The following is an 18,484-nucleotide window of genomic DNA, read 5'->3' on the forward strand; positions in this document are numbered from 1 at the left end:
GCTTCCCTGAGTTACCGTGGCCCACCATCAGCTAAGGCTGATCTCCAGGTGGCTGTTCTCCTTTTTTGGACAACATCTTATCTTTGGCACCTCTCTACCCAAGCACCTTTCAAAATATGCCAGTTATTCTTGCCTTCCATGAGGTGGTTTCCCATCTCCGAGTTGTTTTGATGGCATTAAATCATCTGCTGAAACGCAGCCCTGTGTTGCTAGCTAATTGGCCAGCCGTTGGGTCCATGGTCCCTGAGAGGGCATCCGGGAGCAACTTGTGCTGTCAGATATCCACAGCAACTCCCCTTGAAGCCTTTGCAGCTCTGCATACACGGCCGACTGTATTGAGGCTCAGTCCACCAGGAGCCTCCTAGAAACCAGCATCTCAGCAAAGGACAGTCGCAGCTGTTCTTTTATCAACGTAGTGTGCCTCTTTTTTTATTTGAAATGATGCTTATTCGATTCACCAAGTGTTTATGGAGCTCCGACCACGTGCAATGCCATGGTCCAGGCATGTCGGGGGCACAACTGTAGCATGCAGTTCTCCCTGGAGAGGCGTCTTGTGGAGTAGGAAGTGGGGAGCTACGATTTATTTGTCAGGCCCAGTTCCCGATGATTTACTTAATCCTCCTCTACATGTGAAGGAGTCAGTATGTTCTCGATTTTTGCAGAGGAGGAAGCAAGCTCCACACAATTGAATAGCTTGCCAGGGCTCACACTCATGATAAAGTGAAGAGATAAATGCATGTTGTCTAACTCCAAACCCCATATTGGGTCCACTAAAGGATTATTTCCCAAACCATGTGACAGAACACTAGTGTTCCAGATGCTCGTGATAAGTGTTCCATGAGAAAGGGCTTCTGTGGTCAAATAAATTTGGGGAATCAGTGAAGACTGATTTCCTCCTCCTCCCACCCCCGAGCATCCACAGTGCACGTGAGCAGCGTTGCACATTCGCATACTGAACGCTCTGAGAAGGCCTGTAGGAAAGAAACCTGCTAATTTGTTGGTCCCCACATTTTCAAAACTTATTTTATCACAGAGTTGTTTTTTGTTTCTTCAAAGGTAACAACCTTCAGAGCTCTGTTATTGGCTGATATATAGTTTTTACCCATCTAAAAGCTCAAGGAGAACCTAACCTTGTTTATATTTACTTTGTAAATCAAAGAGAAGTTATTTCCCTTCTGTGTATGTTTATGGCTTTCCCTCTTTCCTTAGCCCTTCTCAGCTTCCACATGAAATAGTGGAAGCCCAGGGAAAGCCAGGGAGAAGCCATCCACTCCAGAGGTGTGGAAGAATGTCTCTGTGTGTGTGTGTGTGTGTGTGTGTGTGTGTGTGTGTGTGTGTGTGTGTATAAGCATGTAAGCTAGGAGAGGGGAAGGCATTGATTCTTTCTCTAACTTGCTTGCAGAAAATCTAAAAAATATATCTTCCAGCAGGGCCTGGCATTTTTCTTCTCTACCTGTCTAGCTATCTGAGAGGCAAAAGAATGTGATTGATAGTTTGGAACACTCTGAAATTCCAGTTATCTTTCTATGTAATCGTTGGTCAGATATATGCTTAAAAAGAGTTGCATGATGTATACATTTTTTATAAATGTAAGACATTTTTCCTTTCCTTAGTAGAATTATCCTGGAGTGTATCCCCTTACTATTTTTTACTTTTTTTTTTTTCTGAATTTATTTCTCAAGAATTGACACGTCTATGTAAAAGAAGTGCTCGATTTCTTTTATATCCTACATTGAATAATATAGGATATATAAGAAAGTTAAATTACTTTGGGATCGTTACTGAAAAAGATCCTCCTTTCTTTCAAGTGCTGGGCTAGAGCGGCTCATGCCTAGTGTAAGCCGGTGCTTAATGGTTCTTTGATGAATGGCCACATGTGTTGCATTTTCTTCACCTTTATCATATGCTTATCTATCTGTTCATCTGCTAAGTTTCTAAAATACATGAGAAAGCCTTTTGAAAATTGAGATGAAACTAAAATTAACCATTTTAAAGTGAACAATTTAGTGACATTTAGTATATTCACAGTGTTGTACAGCCACCATCTCTGTCTAGTTCTAAAACATTGTTATCATCCCCAAATGGAAACCATGTTCTCATTAAGCAGTCTCTTCATCCTCCTCCCCCAAGCCCTGGCAACCACCCGTCTGCATTCCGGCTCTGCCAATTGACGTATTCTAGATGTTTCATATAAGTGGAATCATATAACATGTGACTTACTTGTATCTAGATTCTTTCACCTAATACTTTTTGAGATTCATGCATGTTGTAGCATGTATAAGTATTTCATTCCTATTTTATGGCTGAATGATACTCCATTGTATGTGTATACTATAATATAATCTGTTTATCCATTCTGTTAATGGGCATTTGGGCTGTTTCTACCTTTTGGTTATTGTGAATAATACCACTATGAGTATACATGTACAAGTATTAGTTTGAATACTTTTTTCCAGTTATTTGGGGTATATGTTAGGAGTGGAATTGCTGGGTCATATGGTAATTCTATATTTAACTTTTTGAGGAACCCCCAAACTTTTTTCCCCAGTGACTAAGCCATTTTACATTCCTACCAGCAACATACAAGGATTCCGATTCTCCAGATCCTCGCCAGCACTTACTTTCCTTTTTAAAGAAATTATAGACATCCTAGTACCTGTGAATTGGCATCTTATTGTGCTTTTGATTTGCATTTCCTTAGTGACTGATGCTGTAGAAAGCATCTTTCCTGGGCTTGTTAGCCATTTGATTATTTTCTTTGGATAAATATCTGTTCGTGTCCTTTGCCTATTGTTTTTTTTTTTTTTTTTTTTTGAGACAGAGTCTCACTTTGTTGCCCAGGCTAGAGTGAGTGCCATGGCGTCAGCCTCGCTCACAGCAACCTCAATCTCCTGGGCTCAAGCGATCCTACTGCCTCAGCCTCCCGAGTAGCTGGGACTACAGGCATGTGCCACCATGCCCGGCCAATTTTTTTTTTTGTATATATATTTTTAGTTGGTCAATTAATATCTTTCTATTTTTGGTAGAGACGGGGTCTCGCTCAGGCTGGTTTCGAACTCCTGACCTTGAGCAATCCGCCCGCCTCGGCCTCCCAAAGTGCTAGGATTACAGGCGTGAGCCACCACGCCCGGCCTTTGCCTATTTTTTAATCAGGTTGTTTTTTGTTGTTGAGTTCACTGAGTTTTAATCACCTGTCACATGTAGAGCTTTGCATTTGGCAGTCAGAAAATTAGAAAGGAAGCAAAGAGAAGCCTCTCCCTTCAAAAGAGGTCACTGATAGTGAGGCACACACTGAGTATGTTGAGTGTTGGGTTATAGATTATTTTTATTAGTGCAATATAAAGCAAAAATGTTTCAGGAATTAATACGGTTGGGTAGGCATTCTGTACCCTTGAGTATTCATAATGAAGTTTATCCCACCTTTGTTATGAAGGGAGTGTACAGTATTACCTGCTCTGTTGTTTCTCATACATCTGAACAAGCATTTTGAACACCTTGACAACTGTTTTGCTTCATCTTACTTACTAGTTGCCTTATGTAACAGAGTTACCTGGGGGTAGGAACAACTGTTAAGTTCTCTATTTGACTCTCTAAGAAGTAACTGTCTGTGTCTCATGTATTATCTTTGCTTTCTTTTCAGAGATTTATGGAGAATAGCAGCATAATTGCTTGCTATAATGAACTGATTCAAATAGAACATGGGGAAGTTCGCTCCCAGTTCAAATTACGGTACGTAGCAAAATAAGACAGTACTACAAGGTTAACAATTCCTCAGAACATCTTATCTGTTGGCAGGCTGATGTTCACAGGTCCATAGCTGAATCCCAGGGATATGGAAACCTTTAAAAAGGTGATGGCAGTTGGTAAACAGCAGTATCTAAACTGGGGAGCCCTTAATATAATGAAATAAATTGGAAGCATTTCTTCTTTTGACAGTATTTTCCACCATTTACAATGTTTTAAAATTATAGCCTAGGAATATGTTTGTTTTTTGCACAATTACATTAAGAATAGCCTTTAAGGATTACTTTCTACTTCTTTCAATATTTATAAATTTTTATTTGGACTGTTATGGATGGGGCAAACCAATGGGGACATTTATTACGCTAAGCATTCTAATTGCTATGTAACCACAATAGCAATTGGTGAAGTCTGTTTGTGACCTCAGTATGCATAAAGGATCTTCAAGAAACTGATTTTAATTCTTGTTGCAGGTATATAGTGCTTTAGGAGCAGGCTTGTCACTGGTGCTCAGTCCTGGGGTGGGATTCTCCTAGCGTCTGACAGCTGGCCAGAAGGCTGGGTTGTTGGATGTTCTGCTTCTGAACCCTCTTAGAATATCAGGGTCCTAGTTCCTGCCTGGTTTTGCTCAGGCTCCACTCTGGCATGCTTTCTGAACCCTGATTTCTTCAACCTCCCCTCCTCAAGCCAGAGAACATGGGAAAGACAAGGCTCTTCTCCACCCATGGACCACGGGGAGGGCCAGTCCCTAGCAGCTTCAGGCTGTAGAATGCCAGGAAATTCCCTGGCATAGGCTTCTCTCTCTGGCCAACTCAGAGGTCATGGTTTCAGGCTCAGCACAAAATAAGACAGCATCCCACTGTAATGATTATACTTCTTGATTATTTATTTTCATTCAAAGATGACAAAGCCCTTTTTAAACTTAATTCTCTGTCCTTGGAAGCAAAATGAATTGGCATAAGTCCATTGCAGCAGGTTTTCCCAGGGTGCACCCTGGTCAAGGAGGTCGGTTTTTGGTGGATAGAGAGTTCTAAGAAACTGTGTGGGTAAAAATAGTCACTTTCCTCAGTGAAAAAGAGTCTCAAACCAGTGAGAATTCAGAAATTTTGGGAATTCAGGTATTTTAACATCCTTTGGTGAAGAATACTGCCAAAGACTTTTGCTTTTGTTTTGTAGGATAATTTATATTTATCGAAGTGCTTTTGTATAGTGTTTAAAATTTTGTATTCAGGAGAAAAATATTTTGTTAAAAAATGAAAACAGACATACTTGTGATCAGATTGACAAAAGTAACATGCACATATATTCTGTACACACATATCCTTACTTTGGGAAAGCATTCAGAGTATTCAATTTCTTTTTATTTATTTATTTTAATCGAGGTAAAATATACATATGTATTTCACCATCTTTACTGTGGTAAGTGTACAGTTCAGAGGTAATAAATACATTTTTATTCTTTTAGCATATTACAGGGGTACAAATGTTTAGGTTTATATATTGCCTTTGCCCTGCTCGAGTCAGAGCTTCAAGCATGTCCATCCCCCAGACAGTGTGCACCGCACCCATTAGTGTGAATATAGCCATCCCCTCCTCTCCCTTCCCATCTGCCCAACACCCGATGAATGTTATTACTATACGTGCACATAAGTGTTGATGAATTAATACCAATTTGATGGTGAGTACATGTGGTGCTTGTTTTTCCATTGTTTGGGATACTTCACTTAGTAGAATGGACTCCAGGTCTATCCAGGGTAATACAAGAGGTGCTATGTCACCATTGTTTTTTGTGGCTGAGTAAAACTCTATGGCCACATTTTATTAATCCACTCATGCATTGATGGACACTTGGGTTATTTCCACATCTTTGCAATTGTGAATTGTGCTGCTATAAACATTTGGGTGAAGATGTCTTTTTTATAGAATGTATTTTTCCTTTGGGTACATGCCCAGTAATGGCATTGCTGAATCAAATGGTAGTTCTACTTTTAGCTCTTTGAGGTATCTCCATATTGCTTTCCACAGAGGTTGTACTAGTTTGCAGTCCCACCAGCAGTGTAGGAGTGTTCTTATTTCTCCACATCCACACCAACATTTAAGTTTTGGGCCTTTGTGATAAAGGCCATTTTCACTGGAGTTAAGTGCTATCTCATTATGGTTTTGATTTGCATTTCTCCGGTGATTAGAGATGTTGAGCATTTTTCCATATGGTCGTTGGCCATTAGTCTGTCTTTTGAAAAGTTTCAGTTCATGTCCTTTGCCCACTTTTTAATGGGATTGTTTGATTTTTTTTCTTGTTGGATTTTCCTGAGTTCTATATAGATTCTACGTATCAGCCCTTTATTATTTTTATTCTTTTTCTCCCTTTCATCCCTTCCCCCCTGCCAGACCTCTGGTAACCACCAATCTATCCTCTATCTTCATGATCCACTTTTTTAGCTCCCACATATGAGTGAGAACATGTGATATTTTTCTTTCTGTGCTTGACTTATTTCACTTAACGTAATGGCCTCCACTTCCATGCATTTTGCTGCAAATGACAGGATTTCATTCTGTTTTGTGTGTCTGAATAATATTCCATTGTGTATCTGTACCATACTTTATCTATTCATCTGTTAATGGGCACTTAGGGCTGATTCCATATTTTGGATATTGTGAATAGTGCTGCAATAAACACGGAAGTACAGATACCTCTTGGATTTCCTTTCTTTTGGTTATATCCCCAGTAGTGCCATTGCTGGGTCATATGGTAGCTCTATTTTCATTTTTTTGAGGAATCGCCATACCGTCCTCCATAGTGGTTGCCCTAATTTTATTCCCACCAATGGTGTGCAAGGCTCCTCCTTTCTCCACATCCTCACCAGCATTTGTTTTGCCTGTCTTTTTGACACAGCCATTTTAATTGCGGTGAGATGATATCTCATTATAGTTTTGATTTGCATTTCTCTGATTAGTGATATTGAACATTTGTCACAGACCTATTGTCTATTTGCATGTCTTTTGGGAAATGTCTACTCAGATCTTTTGCCCATTTTTAAATTGGATAATTTGGGGGGTTTTTTGCTATTGAGTTGTTTGAGCTCCTTATGTATTCTGGTTGCTAATTCCTGTGAGATAGGCAGTTTGCAAATATTTTTCTCCTATTCTGTGGGTTGTCTCTTCACTTTGTTGATTGTTTCCTTTGTTGTGCCTCAGCATTTTAGCTTGGTATCATCTCAATTTTGAAAGCATAAATAAATTAAATCCCTTGGTTTCCTTTTATCCATATGTCTATTAGCTTCAGAGAACTCCATAGAATTTTTCTAGAAAACCACATTGCCTTTACTTCAGTAATCTGTGCTTTTTAATTGTAGGTTAATTGTTATTATTCCCGGGGGTCTCTACTGTTTTTAATTAGGATAAAAGACTTAGTACTTTTATTTTAGATGTTTTTACAATAAATAGAATTGGAAAGAGAGTGATTTCATTGTGGTTTAATTCTTTAACTGTGTATTATGTATAATAAAAAATGAACAGCACAACACCTTACTACTTTGATAGGCAACTCCTTCATTTTATTTTAAATAAATGCTTCTCTTTTCTTAGGCAACATTAAATATGATGGCATGTGTTAGATTCCAGTGCCCTGGCACAGATTCTGTGGTGCACATGGGGTATCAGTGGGCTATCTCAGGGACGTTAGGAGCACCTTGTCCATGGTGAACATGACACAGGGCTAGAGTGTGGAAGACCTCTCAAGGTCTCATCAGATTCAGAACTTTGCAAGTTTCTAAGTACCTATCACTATGTAAATACTATAACTTCTCACCCCTCACTACCTAGAACAAGTTGAGGAAGTTGGACCCATTGCTAAGGTCATAATGAAAAGGCTCAAGTTCTTAATACACGTCAATGTGAAGTTGGCGAATGGACTTGACCCAGAAAGGCAAAGGTTCCAGGAAGAAAGGTTTGCCTGGCACATGGACTCTTACCTTCTGCACCAGCTTAAGCTGTTGCTTTTTGGTGGGCTTTGCCTCAACCTTATTCAAGTTCTCTCCTTGTGTGTGTGTGTGTGTAATCATATGCACACTCATAGGTGTGTGTGCACATGATTTGAATCACCACCCCCCTGTATACACATCCGGACCCAGTAGATGAGAGGACAATGACCCATACTATGGCCTCCTCCTAGCTCCTTAGGGCATTCAAGGACATCTAGAGCATCTACCTGTACCCCAAGTCAGGCAAGCAACTCTGTCATTTGTTGCAGACTGGGAAAATGAGGCTCTTTATTATACAATGCCAGAATAATTATAGTCTAATTATATAATACTTTTCCCTACAATTCCGCCCCCAGCTGCAGCTAAATATGTAGCATTACTGTCATCCTGCAAGGACAGTCTGTGCTGCAGCATGATGTCAAATGTTGAAGGTGGACACCTTGGTCCAGGTCTTCATGTCTGGTGACCGTTTTTACTTAACCAAGAAACAAAAAGGATCATCTGATCTGATCAAACAAAAGATGTGGTCTAATTTTAAGATTCCATTATAATTTCTAGAGATGTGAGAACTAAGTCACATTTCTGTTGAACAGAAGAATTCATGAAATGGAGAGTATCTAGGTCTGGGCTAAATGATGACCATTTATCTCTTCTAATGTTCTATATTATGCCTCTTTGTCATGGAGAGATCTACTTTATCTAAAAGAAAGATAATGATTTAACTACTTAACAGGAGTTTAAGCTGATCATTTATACAAATGCAGTGGCGTATTGTTTGAATCATTAGTCAGTCTAGAAGTTACACCAAAATCATCATGTTCATTTCATTCCATATCTTAAGACAGTAGCAATTCTCAATTTTTGAAAGAAGCAAAGTTTCTGCTAGGTTAAACTCTGTATTCTGTGGAGCACTACATTTCTCCATAGTAACAGACATTTGTAGAGCACTTTACCCTCGCATGGGCTGTGTGCAACAGCCATTGTGGAAGTGGAAACTGAGCTGTGAAGGCTTAAAATAACTAGTGCCTGCTGCACCATTGTCCAGGAGCAAGTGACAAGTCCCTGATCCCCCTGTCTTATCCACTGCCTCTTTCCCACTCATCCCAGACCCCTGCTGGGATATGGACTTGTATTCAGCCACCACCTTGCCCAGTCCTACCCTTGTTCTAGGCAGCCTGTGGGTGTTTGTGTCTCTCTGTCTGTCTTATTTTAGTAGAGTCTAGATAATAGAGTACCTTTGGAAGGGATACGAGAGATTGTGTAATGCAACCACCCCAGCCACAGTAGACAGAGGAAAACACTGAGAGCCCTTGCAGCTGCTCATTGTGTTGGTGCAGTGCTGGAGTAGAATCCAGGCATCCTGCTTTTCAGTCTGGTGCCTCTTCCTTCTGGGCCTGCAAGGGCTTTTAAGAAAGGGTAGGGGAAATGGTCACATTGCCCATACATCATGGATTTCCACACCTACGTTTTACTTTTCCCTTGTGTTTCTTTTCCCAACTTTCCAACTTCTTAATCTGAAGAATAAAAAATAAAGACATTTGAGACAGAGTTATATGGTTCCCCAAAACAGAAAACTAATAAAAACTTAAGATTCTTCTGCCTGAAGAGTATGAATAATTAATACAAGCCATTAAGTTCCACAACTCTAGGAACATAACTCAAATGGATTACCTCATTTTGCTGCCCATTTATTTAAATCGAACCATCAACCAAAAGAGGGTGAAAGCCCAAATAAACATTGCAGTCCAATAGTATTCATCATGGGGAATAATATCCTGCTCCTACCAATGTTCTTTCACTTCAACTGTTGGTAAGAATTTGCTTTTCCTATTGGGCATTATTCTTATTGAAGATTTTATGCTTTGTCAATATTCATCAAATGAATGTTTAATAGATAAATGTTGGGGATAGTGCCTAAGATCTTGTATAAAGGCAACCCCTTGAATTGATTAGAATACTCTGAAGGTATCTATTTATATACTTAGTTGAGACATACAAGTACTTTAGAGAGAATAGTTAGGCAAGAAAAGAATTTATCATTTAACAAAATGTGTTAATTACAGCTTAATTATCCAGCTCCCCAAGTTAACAAATTAGCCCATATGGAGTATGTTTTTCCACCTGTCACTTCTGAAAGATAGTTGCTGCCCAGGGAATGCTTTCCTATTGTTCTAAGCCCGGTTCTGGACCAGATGCCTGGAAAATACTTTTGGTAAGACTAGTTCTGCTAGGCAGTGCATTAATGACTTTAGTAACAGTTTTAAAGTCTTCATTTAGTCTTTTTTCTTACTTTAAATAATTATGGTTACAAATGCATGATGGTAATAGGGCAGTGTACAGTTCAGATTGGGTGGACTGAAGCAGTGTGACTAAGAAAATATGCTGCACTGCTAAGGAATTTCAGTTGAGTTAGGTTGATATCCTGCTCTGCTCTGCTCTGCTAATCCCTATCATCATTACTGGCTTTACCTCACACACTAATATCTTCCTCTCTGCAGCTGTAGGAAGGCCATGCCTTAGTGGGCTAAAATACTTCCCTTTGCGTGCATACCTTACTACTATTGAAATATAGGTCTTGGTTTTACATTTCAGGCATGCTCATGAAAAAAGATAGGTTATGATTCTTTTTTTTTCCACCAAAGGCTTTTGAAAGCCCTAGAGAATAAAGAAATATTACTCTGTGATCTTACAAGTCATAACAGGTATCATGTGTCATATTCTTATATTGTCCCAAGCGCTTTGAGAAATTCCTCACTTAAACTATCTGTTTTGGTCCTTACGAAAACCTATGAAATACATATTACTATCCCATTTTATAGATGAGGAAACTGAGGGCTAGTGAAGACAAAAAGTTGCCCAAGGTCCCATAACTAGAAAAATGCAGAGCCAGATTTCACCAGTTATTGCTGCCATCGTCCCTGTAAACAGATCAAAACAGGGTGACAAAGTTAGACTGCTTTTACAAATGGTAAAAATAACATTTTAAGAGTTTATTTTATGAGAAGAAACATCAAATTCAGTAAATCACCATTTTTCTTTTCTCTTTTTTGTAACATGTAAGAAAGTTTCCCTTGAGATTCTTTAAACAGTATAAATAACAAAGCTCTAGCTACTATGTACTTGCTGTGTTGGACAGGAAATAATTTACTGTATTTGGAGGTGCTCTAGATTTGAAGTTAGTTAAAATTATAAGCAAGAAAATAAGAGTGTGATTCCAAATATTCCAGATATATGGATCACCAAGAAAAGAACCCCCATGGAAGGCATCATAGGTACAATGAACTAGGGAAAGGGGAATTCTGCCACGTTTGACTTTCATTGTGAGAGTGGGAACACTTGGAAGCAAAGTAACATCATAAAAGTTAAGAAATGAGAAAAAAATGTTTCTGTGTCTGTTGCAAAAGACCAGAATACCTCAGATCCAATTTGGGTTTAATTAGATTCTTCTAATTGATGGGGACTTGACTTCCCTATGACCACAACTGTGAATGAAACAGAACTTCATGGAGATAGAACATATGGGACTTACAAAGACAGTCTCCTCTGTATCTTGCTCTCTTGTGTCAGTGTTGAAGTTTCATTCAGCTCACATGTAGTCCATTCCACCATCCATAAGGCTAAATTACAGTTCTTTTCATTTCATATACTCAGAAATATATACTGCTGGCCAGGCGAGGTAGCTCACGCCTATAATCCTAGCACTCTGGGAGGCCGAGGTGGGCGGATTACTTGAGGTCAGGAGTTCAAAACCAGGCTGAGCAAGAGCGAGACCCTGTCTCTACTATAAATAGAAAGAAATTAATTGGCCAACTAATATATGTAGAAAAAATTAGCCGGGCATGGTGGTGCATGCCTGTAGTCCCAGCTACTCAGGAGGCTGAGGCAGGAGGATTGCATGAGCCCAGGAGTTAGAGGTTGCTGTGAGCTAGGCTGACGCCATGGCACTCACTCTAGCCTGGGCAACAAAGCGAGACTCTGTCTCAAAAAAGAAAAAAAAGGAAAAGTATAAATATATACTGCTATGTATGCATTTAGTTTGAAACACTTTCTTTTTTCGAAACATTAATAACTGGCTTAGTATGTTAGGGCTGGTATAACAAAATATAGTTATATGTTGCTTAACAATGGATACATTCTGCGAAATTTGTCGTTAGGTGATTATGTCAGAGTATACTTGCACAACTTAGATGTGTAGTAGGCTATACCATCTAAGTTATATGGTACAGCCTATTGCTCCTAGGCTACAAAGCTGGATAGCATTTTATTGTACTGAATACTGTAGGCAATTACAACACTACATAAGTATTTGTGTACCTGCATATAGAAAAGGTACAGTAAAATTACAGTACAGAAGATAAAAAAAAAAAGAGGTGCCCTATACCTGTATAGGGCACTTATCATGAATGGAGCTTGCAGGACTGGAAATTGCTCTGGGTGAGTCAGTGAGAGAGTGGCGAGTGAATGAGAAGGCCTGTACACTAATGTACATTTTATAAACACTATACACTTAGGCTACATTAAATTTATAAATAAAATTTTTCTTTCTTCAATGATAAATTAACTTACTGCAATTTTTTACTTTATAAACTTTTTAATTTTTTAAAAGTTTTGACTCTTGTAACAATACTTAGCTTAAAACACAGCTAACATTTTCTTTATGTCCTTATTCTATAAGCATTTTCCTATTTTTTAATTTTTAATATATTTTACCTAAATTTTTTTTTGTTAAACACTAAGGCACAAACACAAACATTAGCCTAGGCCTACACAGGGTCAGGATCATCAGTGTCACGGCCTCCCAGCTCCACATCCTGTCCCCCTGGAAGGTCTTCAGGAGCAGTAACCTGCATGGGGCTGTCATCTCCTGTGATAACAATGCCTTCTTCTGGAATACCTCCTAAAGGACCTGCCTGAGGCTGCTTTATAATTCACTTTTTTTTATATAAGTAGGAGTAAACTCTAAAATAACAAAAAAAGTAGAGTATAGCCAATACATAAACCAATAACATAGTTGGTTGTTATCATTATCAAGTATTATATACTATAAATAATTATATATGCTGTACTTTTATATTACTGACAGCACAGTAGGTTTGTTTATACCAGCATCACCACAGACATGTGAGTAATATGTTACACTATGACGTCTAGGCAATAGGAATTTTTCAGTTCCATTAGAATCTTAGGGGACTTCCTCCATCGTATATGGGGTCTATCGTTGACTGAAACATTATGTGGCTCATTACTGTACCCTGACCTGAGTAATTTATAAACAACAGAAATTTATTGCTTGCGATTTTAGAGGCTGAGAAGTCTAAGATCAGGGTACCAGCAGGTTCTGTGTCTGGCGAGGGCCTCTCGTTCCTCGTGGGTGTCGCCTATTATGTGTCCTTATGGGGCAGAAGGGCCAAGGGAGCTCACTCAAGGCACTGATCCCATTCATGAGAGTGGAGCCCTCATGACTTAGTCACTTCCCCAAACTCCACCTCTTAATACTATCATAGAGGGCACTAGATTCTGACAAATGGATTTGGGGGCCATCCCAACATACAGACCATAGCATTAGTAAAAAGTGCATAATTTTAATGAATCTTGTATCTGTTTACTGTGTAAAATTAACAGATGAAATGAGAACGGTTTTTATAGAAAAACTAACATCAATCTTTTGCAACTTTCAGGGCCTGTAATTCAGTGTTTACAGCATTAGACCACTGTCATGAAGCCATAGAAATAACAAGTGATGACCATGTGATTCAGGTATGAAAACAAAAACACTTTATATCTTTAGACATCAAAATAGAGCCTGTCAAGTTTGAGCCACACTTTTTTCAAGTATTTTTCCATAATTCTCACATATCAGCACATTTTCTTAAGGAGAAGGGGAAATCAAACTGTGCAGAGAATACTGATACACTTCAATAACGAATAAAAAAATTATTACTTCAGATGATAACCTGTGATTTCTTTGACAGAGATGGGGTAAATTATTTGGACCATCTGTGAAGATACTATTTACAGAGAAGTAAATCAGAGTTTCCGAGTAAATGCTTATGGGAACAGAATATTTTCAAGATAACCCATTTATTTGCCTGCAGTTGGTATTCTAATTATAAAGCACTCTTATACTAATGCCATCTTCTTAAGGAAATGTGGATAGTAGACAAACCTTTGTTGAAATGGGATGTTGTTATTATAATTGTTGGAAAGTATGATGTCTGTATGTTAAAAATACTCTGAAATGTAGACTTTCCACTAGCTGGGACTGGCCTGCCTGGGGTCGGTTTGTGGAGTGACGTGGAGTGTGAGGAGCACTGCTGTCATCAATAGAGCGCCAAAGACAGGGCAACACACAGGGAACCCCATGACAGAAGCCTTGCATTTGTCTTCTCTGAACCCTCCACTGCGCACGCACACGCGCACACACACGCGCGCGCACACACACACACACACACACACACACACACACACACACACACACACACACACACACACCCTGCTCTCATACCAGAACAGTGACATCAGTAGCCCACCATGCCTGGGCCATGTCATTGGCCTTTTGTTAGGTTATCTCATTTCCATTCCATATGGCTGCAAAAGAGACATAACCGTCCTATAGTACAGATGAGGGAAGTGAGGCCCAGCAAGATCAAGGAACTTACCCAAGAGAAGCCCCCGTAGTAAGTACTGGAACCAAAATATAATGCCATGTCTTCAAAGCCTTCCTACCTGGGGCCAGGTGCAGTGGCTCAGGCCTGTAATCCTAGCACTTTGGGAGGCCGAGGCTAGAGGATTGCTTGAGCTCAGGAGTTCAAGACCAGCCTGAGCAAGAGTGAGACCCCCATCTCTACTATAAATACAAAGAAATTAGCCAGACAACTGAAAATAGAAAAAATTAACTGGGCTTTGTGGCGCATGCCTGTAGTCCCAGCTCCTCGGGAGGCTGAGGCAGGAGGATCACTTGAGCCCAGGAATTTGAGGCTGCTGTGAGCTAGGCTGATGCCACGGCACTCTAGCCCAGGCAACAGAGTGAGACTGTCTCAAAAAAAAAAAAAAAAAGCCTTCCTACCTGGTTTCCTGTTTGGCCGTGTTTTTAGAATGTGTTTTTCTGGCTGCCCCTCGAAATGGATGGGAAGCCTTCCTCATGTGGCTGGCTGTCGCCGGCCCAACTGCCCACAGGTCTGCCTCCCAGACCGCAGAGAGAGCCAGGCGTGTTTCTGTTACAGACCAAGCACAGAGCCCACCTCTCCCCACTCACACCCAGGCTCGAGCAATCACTCCTGTTCATGAAGCACATCTCTCTCTCTCTCTGCCCGCCACCTGCCTTCTCCACCTGTGAGCTAACGGAAGCCTCCTGAGTCCCTCATTCTACAGTTAGCATTCGGTAGCTGGAAAACCCGTATCCCTGGGCGAGGCAATACAGGGATGGCGTCGCATTGTGATATGAAACAGGGCGTGAGGCCAGTAGGTGGCTGTAAAGGGGAGAAGAATGGGGCGGGGGGTGTCACTGCATTGAAAGGGAAACTTGAATTCTAAAATAAAACGTTATAGGTTTTTTCCTTAGGGAACCTCTTCATGCTCCTTTTAAAAATCACCAGCGAACTGTAATATAAAATTAAAAATAAGGGGGAGGAGAAAGAAGTCAAAAGGAGGATGTTATATGTAAAGGGGATACTAAAATTACCTTTGTGCTGTAGATGTTGAGGATGGGTCATCATAGATAGGATATTTCCGTAGATGTTCTGACTTGTACCAGTGTCCTCAGGGCACTCCAGCCGAATAGTTAGTGCCTCTTGATGAGTACAAATATTCAGAGGTTGGGTAGCAACGCTTAAAATTTAGAAACAATCTCTCTCTCTCCCTCCCCCTCCTCCATCCCTCTCTCCTTCTCTCCCTCTATGCCTCCATCTATCCAAACTATCTACTTATATAGACAGTTTGCTTTAAAACACTTACATGGTACTTGCAGGTGCCAGGCCCAGTTGTAAGCATTTTACACATACTCATTTATTTCTTAGAGCTATCCTGTGAGCCAGGGATTACTATCGTACTCATTTTGCAGACAAGGAAACTGAGGACCAGGGAAGTTAAGTAATTTGTCCATGGTTATATAGCTAATATGGGGCAGAGCTAAGGCTTGAAACTTGACCACTTTGGCTCCAGAGTCCATGCCCTGGGGTACCTGCTGTATTCTGAGGTTATGGGGACCCTGGCGTGAAGGAAGTACCATAACTCCCACCCATATTTACAACCTACTGGGCAAGGCAGAATGAACACTTAGGAAAAGGCATGAGAAGATAGACAACAAATAAGGAAAGCAATATATTATTCTCTAATATTTTCTATTCATCAGATATTTATTAAACAGCACAGAGTATCCAAAGGTAAAACCCAAGTAGGCTTTGCCCGTGAGGATTTTAATGTCTAATGGGGGAGAGAGAGAAACAAAAATTTAAACTCAGTGTAGTAAGTCCCTAGAAGTCTGCACAGGAGTCAGTGGCAGCTCTTAGGAGTGGCACCAACTCAGACTGGGCAGGAGGGTGGAAGGGGAAGGTCAAGGAAGGCTTCCTGGAAGAGGAGAGGGGATAAGTTGGAAGTGGCGAGGCAGACAGGTAGGGAAGGACATTCTATGCAGAGAGAGTGCACCAGAAAGGCCCAGAGATGAGAGAAGCGTCCAGACGGCTCAGCAGCCTACAGGGCTGGGCCAGGGAGTGTGGGGCCGACCTGGTGAGCAGGGGCCAACTCTGTAAGTGATGCCCGCCCTGCCTGCCCTGCCTGGGGATGGCATGGATTGCCACTTGTCAGTGATGGAGCCTGGAGAGTGTCTGAAGATCCATAAAGACAATGTCACGACCCCTTCCTTTTTAGCCACCTGCAGAAGGCCCATGGCCAGAGCATCCTCCCAGCCCCTTCAACTCCTGGGGTTGTGTTAATAGAGGCTATGTCCCCAAGGGAACAGCTCCCCAAGTGTCCCCGCATTACCCAGTTCATGACTGTTGTCATCACAGTCCAGAGCAAGAGTGGTTGCAGTTGGTAAGGACGTCTCTGAAGCAGCAGATGAATGTAAATTATGCCCAAAGAAATCCGTGACCCAGATGCAGAATGCTCACATTTTCCCCACGTTCTTCCTCGCTTGTCGCCCTGCACTCCGCTCCCCATCTGGTGACTGTGTTCTTTGAAAAGAAATTGGAGGGCGGGACAGGAACGAGGAGTGATAGCTCTAAACTCCAGGACCCCCAGGCAGAATACTGGAAGGAAACCTGTGAGTCTGCTGGCCCCAGCTCGTGCCTGTCCTGCACCCAGCACTGAAAGGGCTGCCTCCTGCCCCAGCGGAATTTATTGCTCTGATTCGACCAGAAGTGGCCCCAAACCATAGCATTGACTCATAGATAGAGGCGATTGGAAAGAGACCTGAGAGATGCAATTGCCGACTTGTAGAGAGAGATGTGACTAATATAAGCCACAATCTATTGAATTGAATGATAATTTAGTTTTATTTCTTTTTTTTTTTTTCCTCCAAGTTTTTCCTTATTCCTGGGGCAGTCGTGGTGGGTGAGCTCCCCGAGGCTGGTACTGCTAGACAGGGGCTGCTGAACAGTTTCTTTTGGTTGCTGCTCAGGAGGAAGGCAACCACTCAGGAGGGGTTTGGGGGCCCGAGGCGACCAGCCAGCAACTGCATTAGAGAGCCTCTGCCCCGGGAACTTCGTGTTTGAGATGTCCCTCTGTGTCAAGTGTTCCTACGGGGCACACAGACGTTTCATGAATCCCGCCTCTTGTCCCCGCACTGATCTGTACCCACCTCCCATTAACAGTATGTCAACCCAGCCTTCGAAAGGATGATGGGCTACCACAAAGGTGAGCTCCTGGGGAAAGAACTCGCCGATCTGCCCAAAAGCGATAAGAACCGGGCAGACCTTCTCGACACCATCAATACATGCATCAAGAAGGGAAAGGTGGGTTGACCCGGCAACACCAATTGCAGCCCCCCCCCACCGCCCCCTCCCCAGCCCAGTGCATTTTTTCCTGTGAGTTTTTATGTCCCATCCTTAAGATTGGCTTCTTTAACAATGTTGTAATTAAGTGAAAGATCTTCTGTGTTTGCAAAGCGAGTTAATTTTGGATCTCAAGTGAATCTGCTGCTTATCATGATGGTACCGAATCTGATGGTTTTTGTGTAAGGACATTTCAACCTTTGCATGAATGTATCCCACCTGCCGTTGCTGCGATATCGAGCCTATCTTTGAGCAGAGTTCCGTGCAGAGAGCTGTTGTGGTTTTTTTTCAATTTATCCAGTGTTTGGGGAACTAAATGTATTTAATATCAGTATTTGCAGGTAGCCCCGGTTTTTTTTATTTTTTATTTTTTGGAGGTTTTTTTTTTGCCAGTTCTTTTTTTCTGTTGAGAAGGCAATGGTGGAAGTGCAGTAGGAATGTTCCCCCAAGCCCTGTCCTCTAGAGCAGCCGTGGCTCTCATAGCTGGAACTGCCTGTGCATTTTCTTTTCAGCATTCGGAATGCTTCCTCGCATAGTATGTCTTTCATCTGCCTTTCGCTGATGTGAACTAGTTAGATCATTTAATAGAGGGGCCATTTTATAGGAACAAAATAAATTTGGATTATAGATGATGGCCAAAATTTTTTAAAACTTGGGGCAGTGTGATTTTAAAAGGAAACGGCATTGTAAACTGCTTCAGAAAAATTTGCCAAAAGAATACAATCACACTTCTGGTGACCCCAGAGTGCATAGCGCTAGTAGCCACATGATGTG

At 41.1% G+C, this 18,484-nt stretch overlaps 1 protein-coding gene across 4 annotated transcripts in view; it reads left to right on the plus strand.

The window, feature by feature from the left end:
* PDE8B (phosphodiesterase 8B) overlaps positions 1–18,484 on the plus strand; it is a 200,073-nt gene that overhangs the window by 122,500 nt on the left and 59,089 nt on the right. For 2 of the 4 annotated variants that reach the window (XM_012738330.2, XM_012738331.2), the window contains exons 6-8: positions 3,641–3,729; positions 13,400–13,478; positions 17,531–17,671. In XM_012738330.2, the coding sequence (XP_012593784.1) occupies positions 3,641–3,729; positions 13,400–13,478; positions 17,531–17,671 (309 nt within the window). The remainder of the gene's footprint in view (positions 1–3,640; positions 3,730–13,399; positions 13,479–17,530; positions 17,672–18,484) is intronic. The other 2 variants (XM_012738332.2, XM_076008134.1) reach the window with 1 other exon arrangement.

The sequence above is a fragment of the Microcebus murinus genome, chromosome 11 (genome assembly GCF_040939455.1).
Source record: "Microcebus murinus isolate Inina chromosome 11, M.murinus_Inina_mat1.0, whole genome shotgun sequence".
Taxonomy (NCBI): Eukaryota; Metazoa; Chordata; class Mammalia; order Primates; family Cheirogaleidae; genus Microcebus; species Microcebus murinus.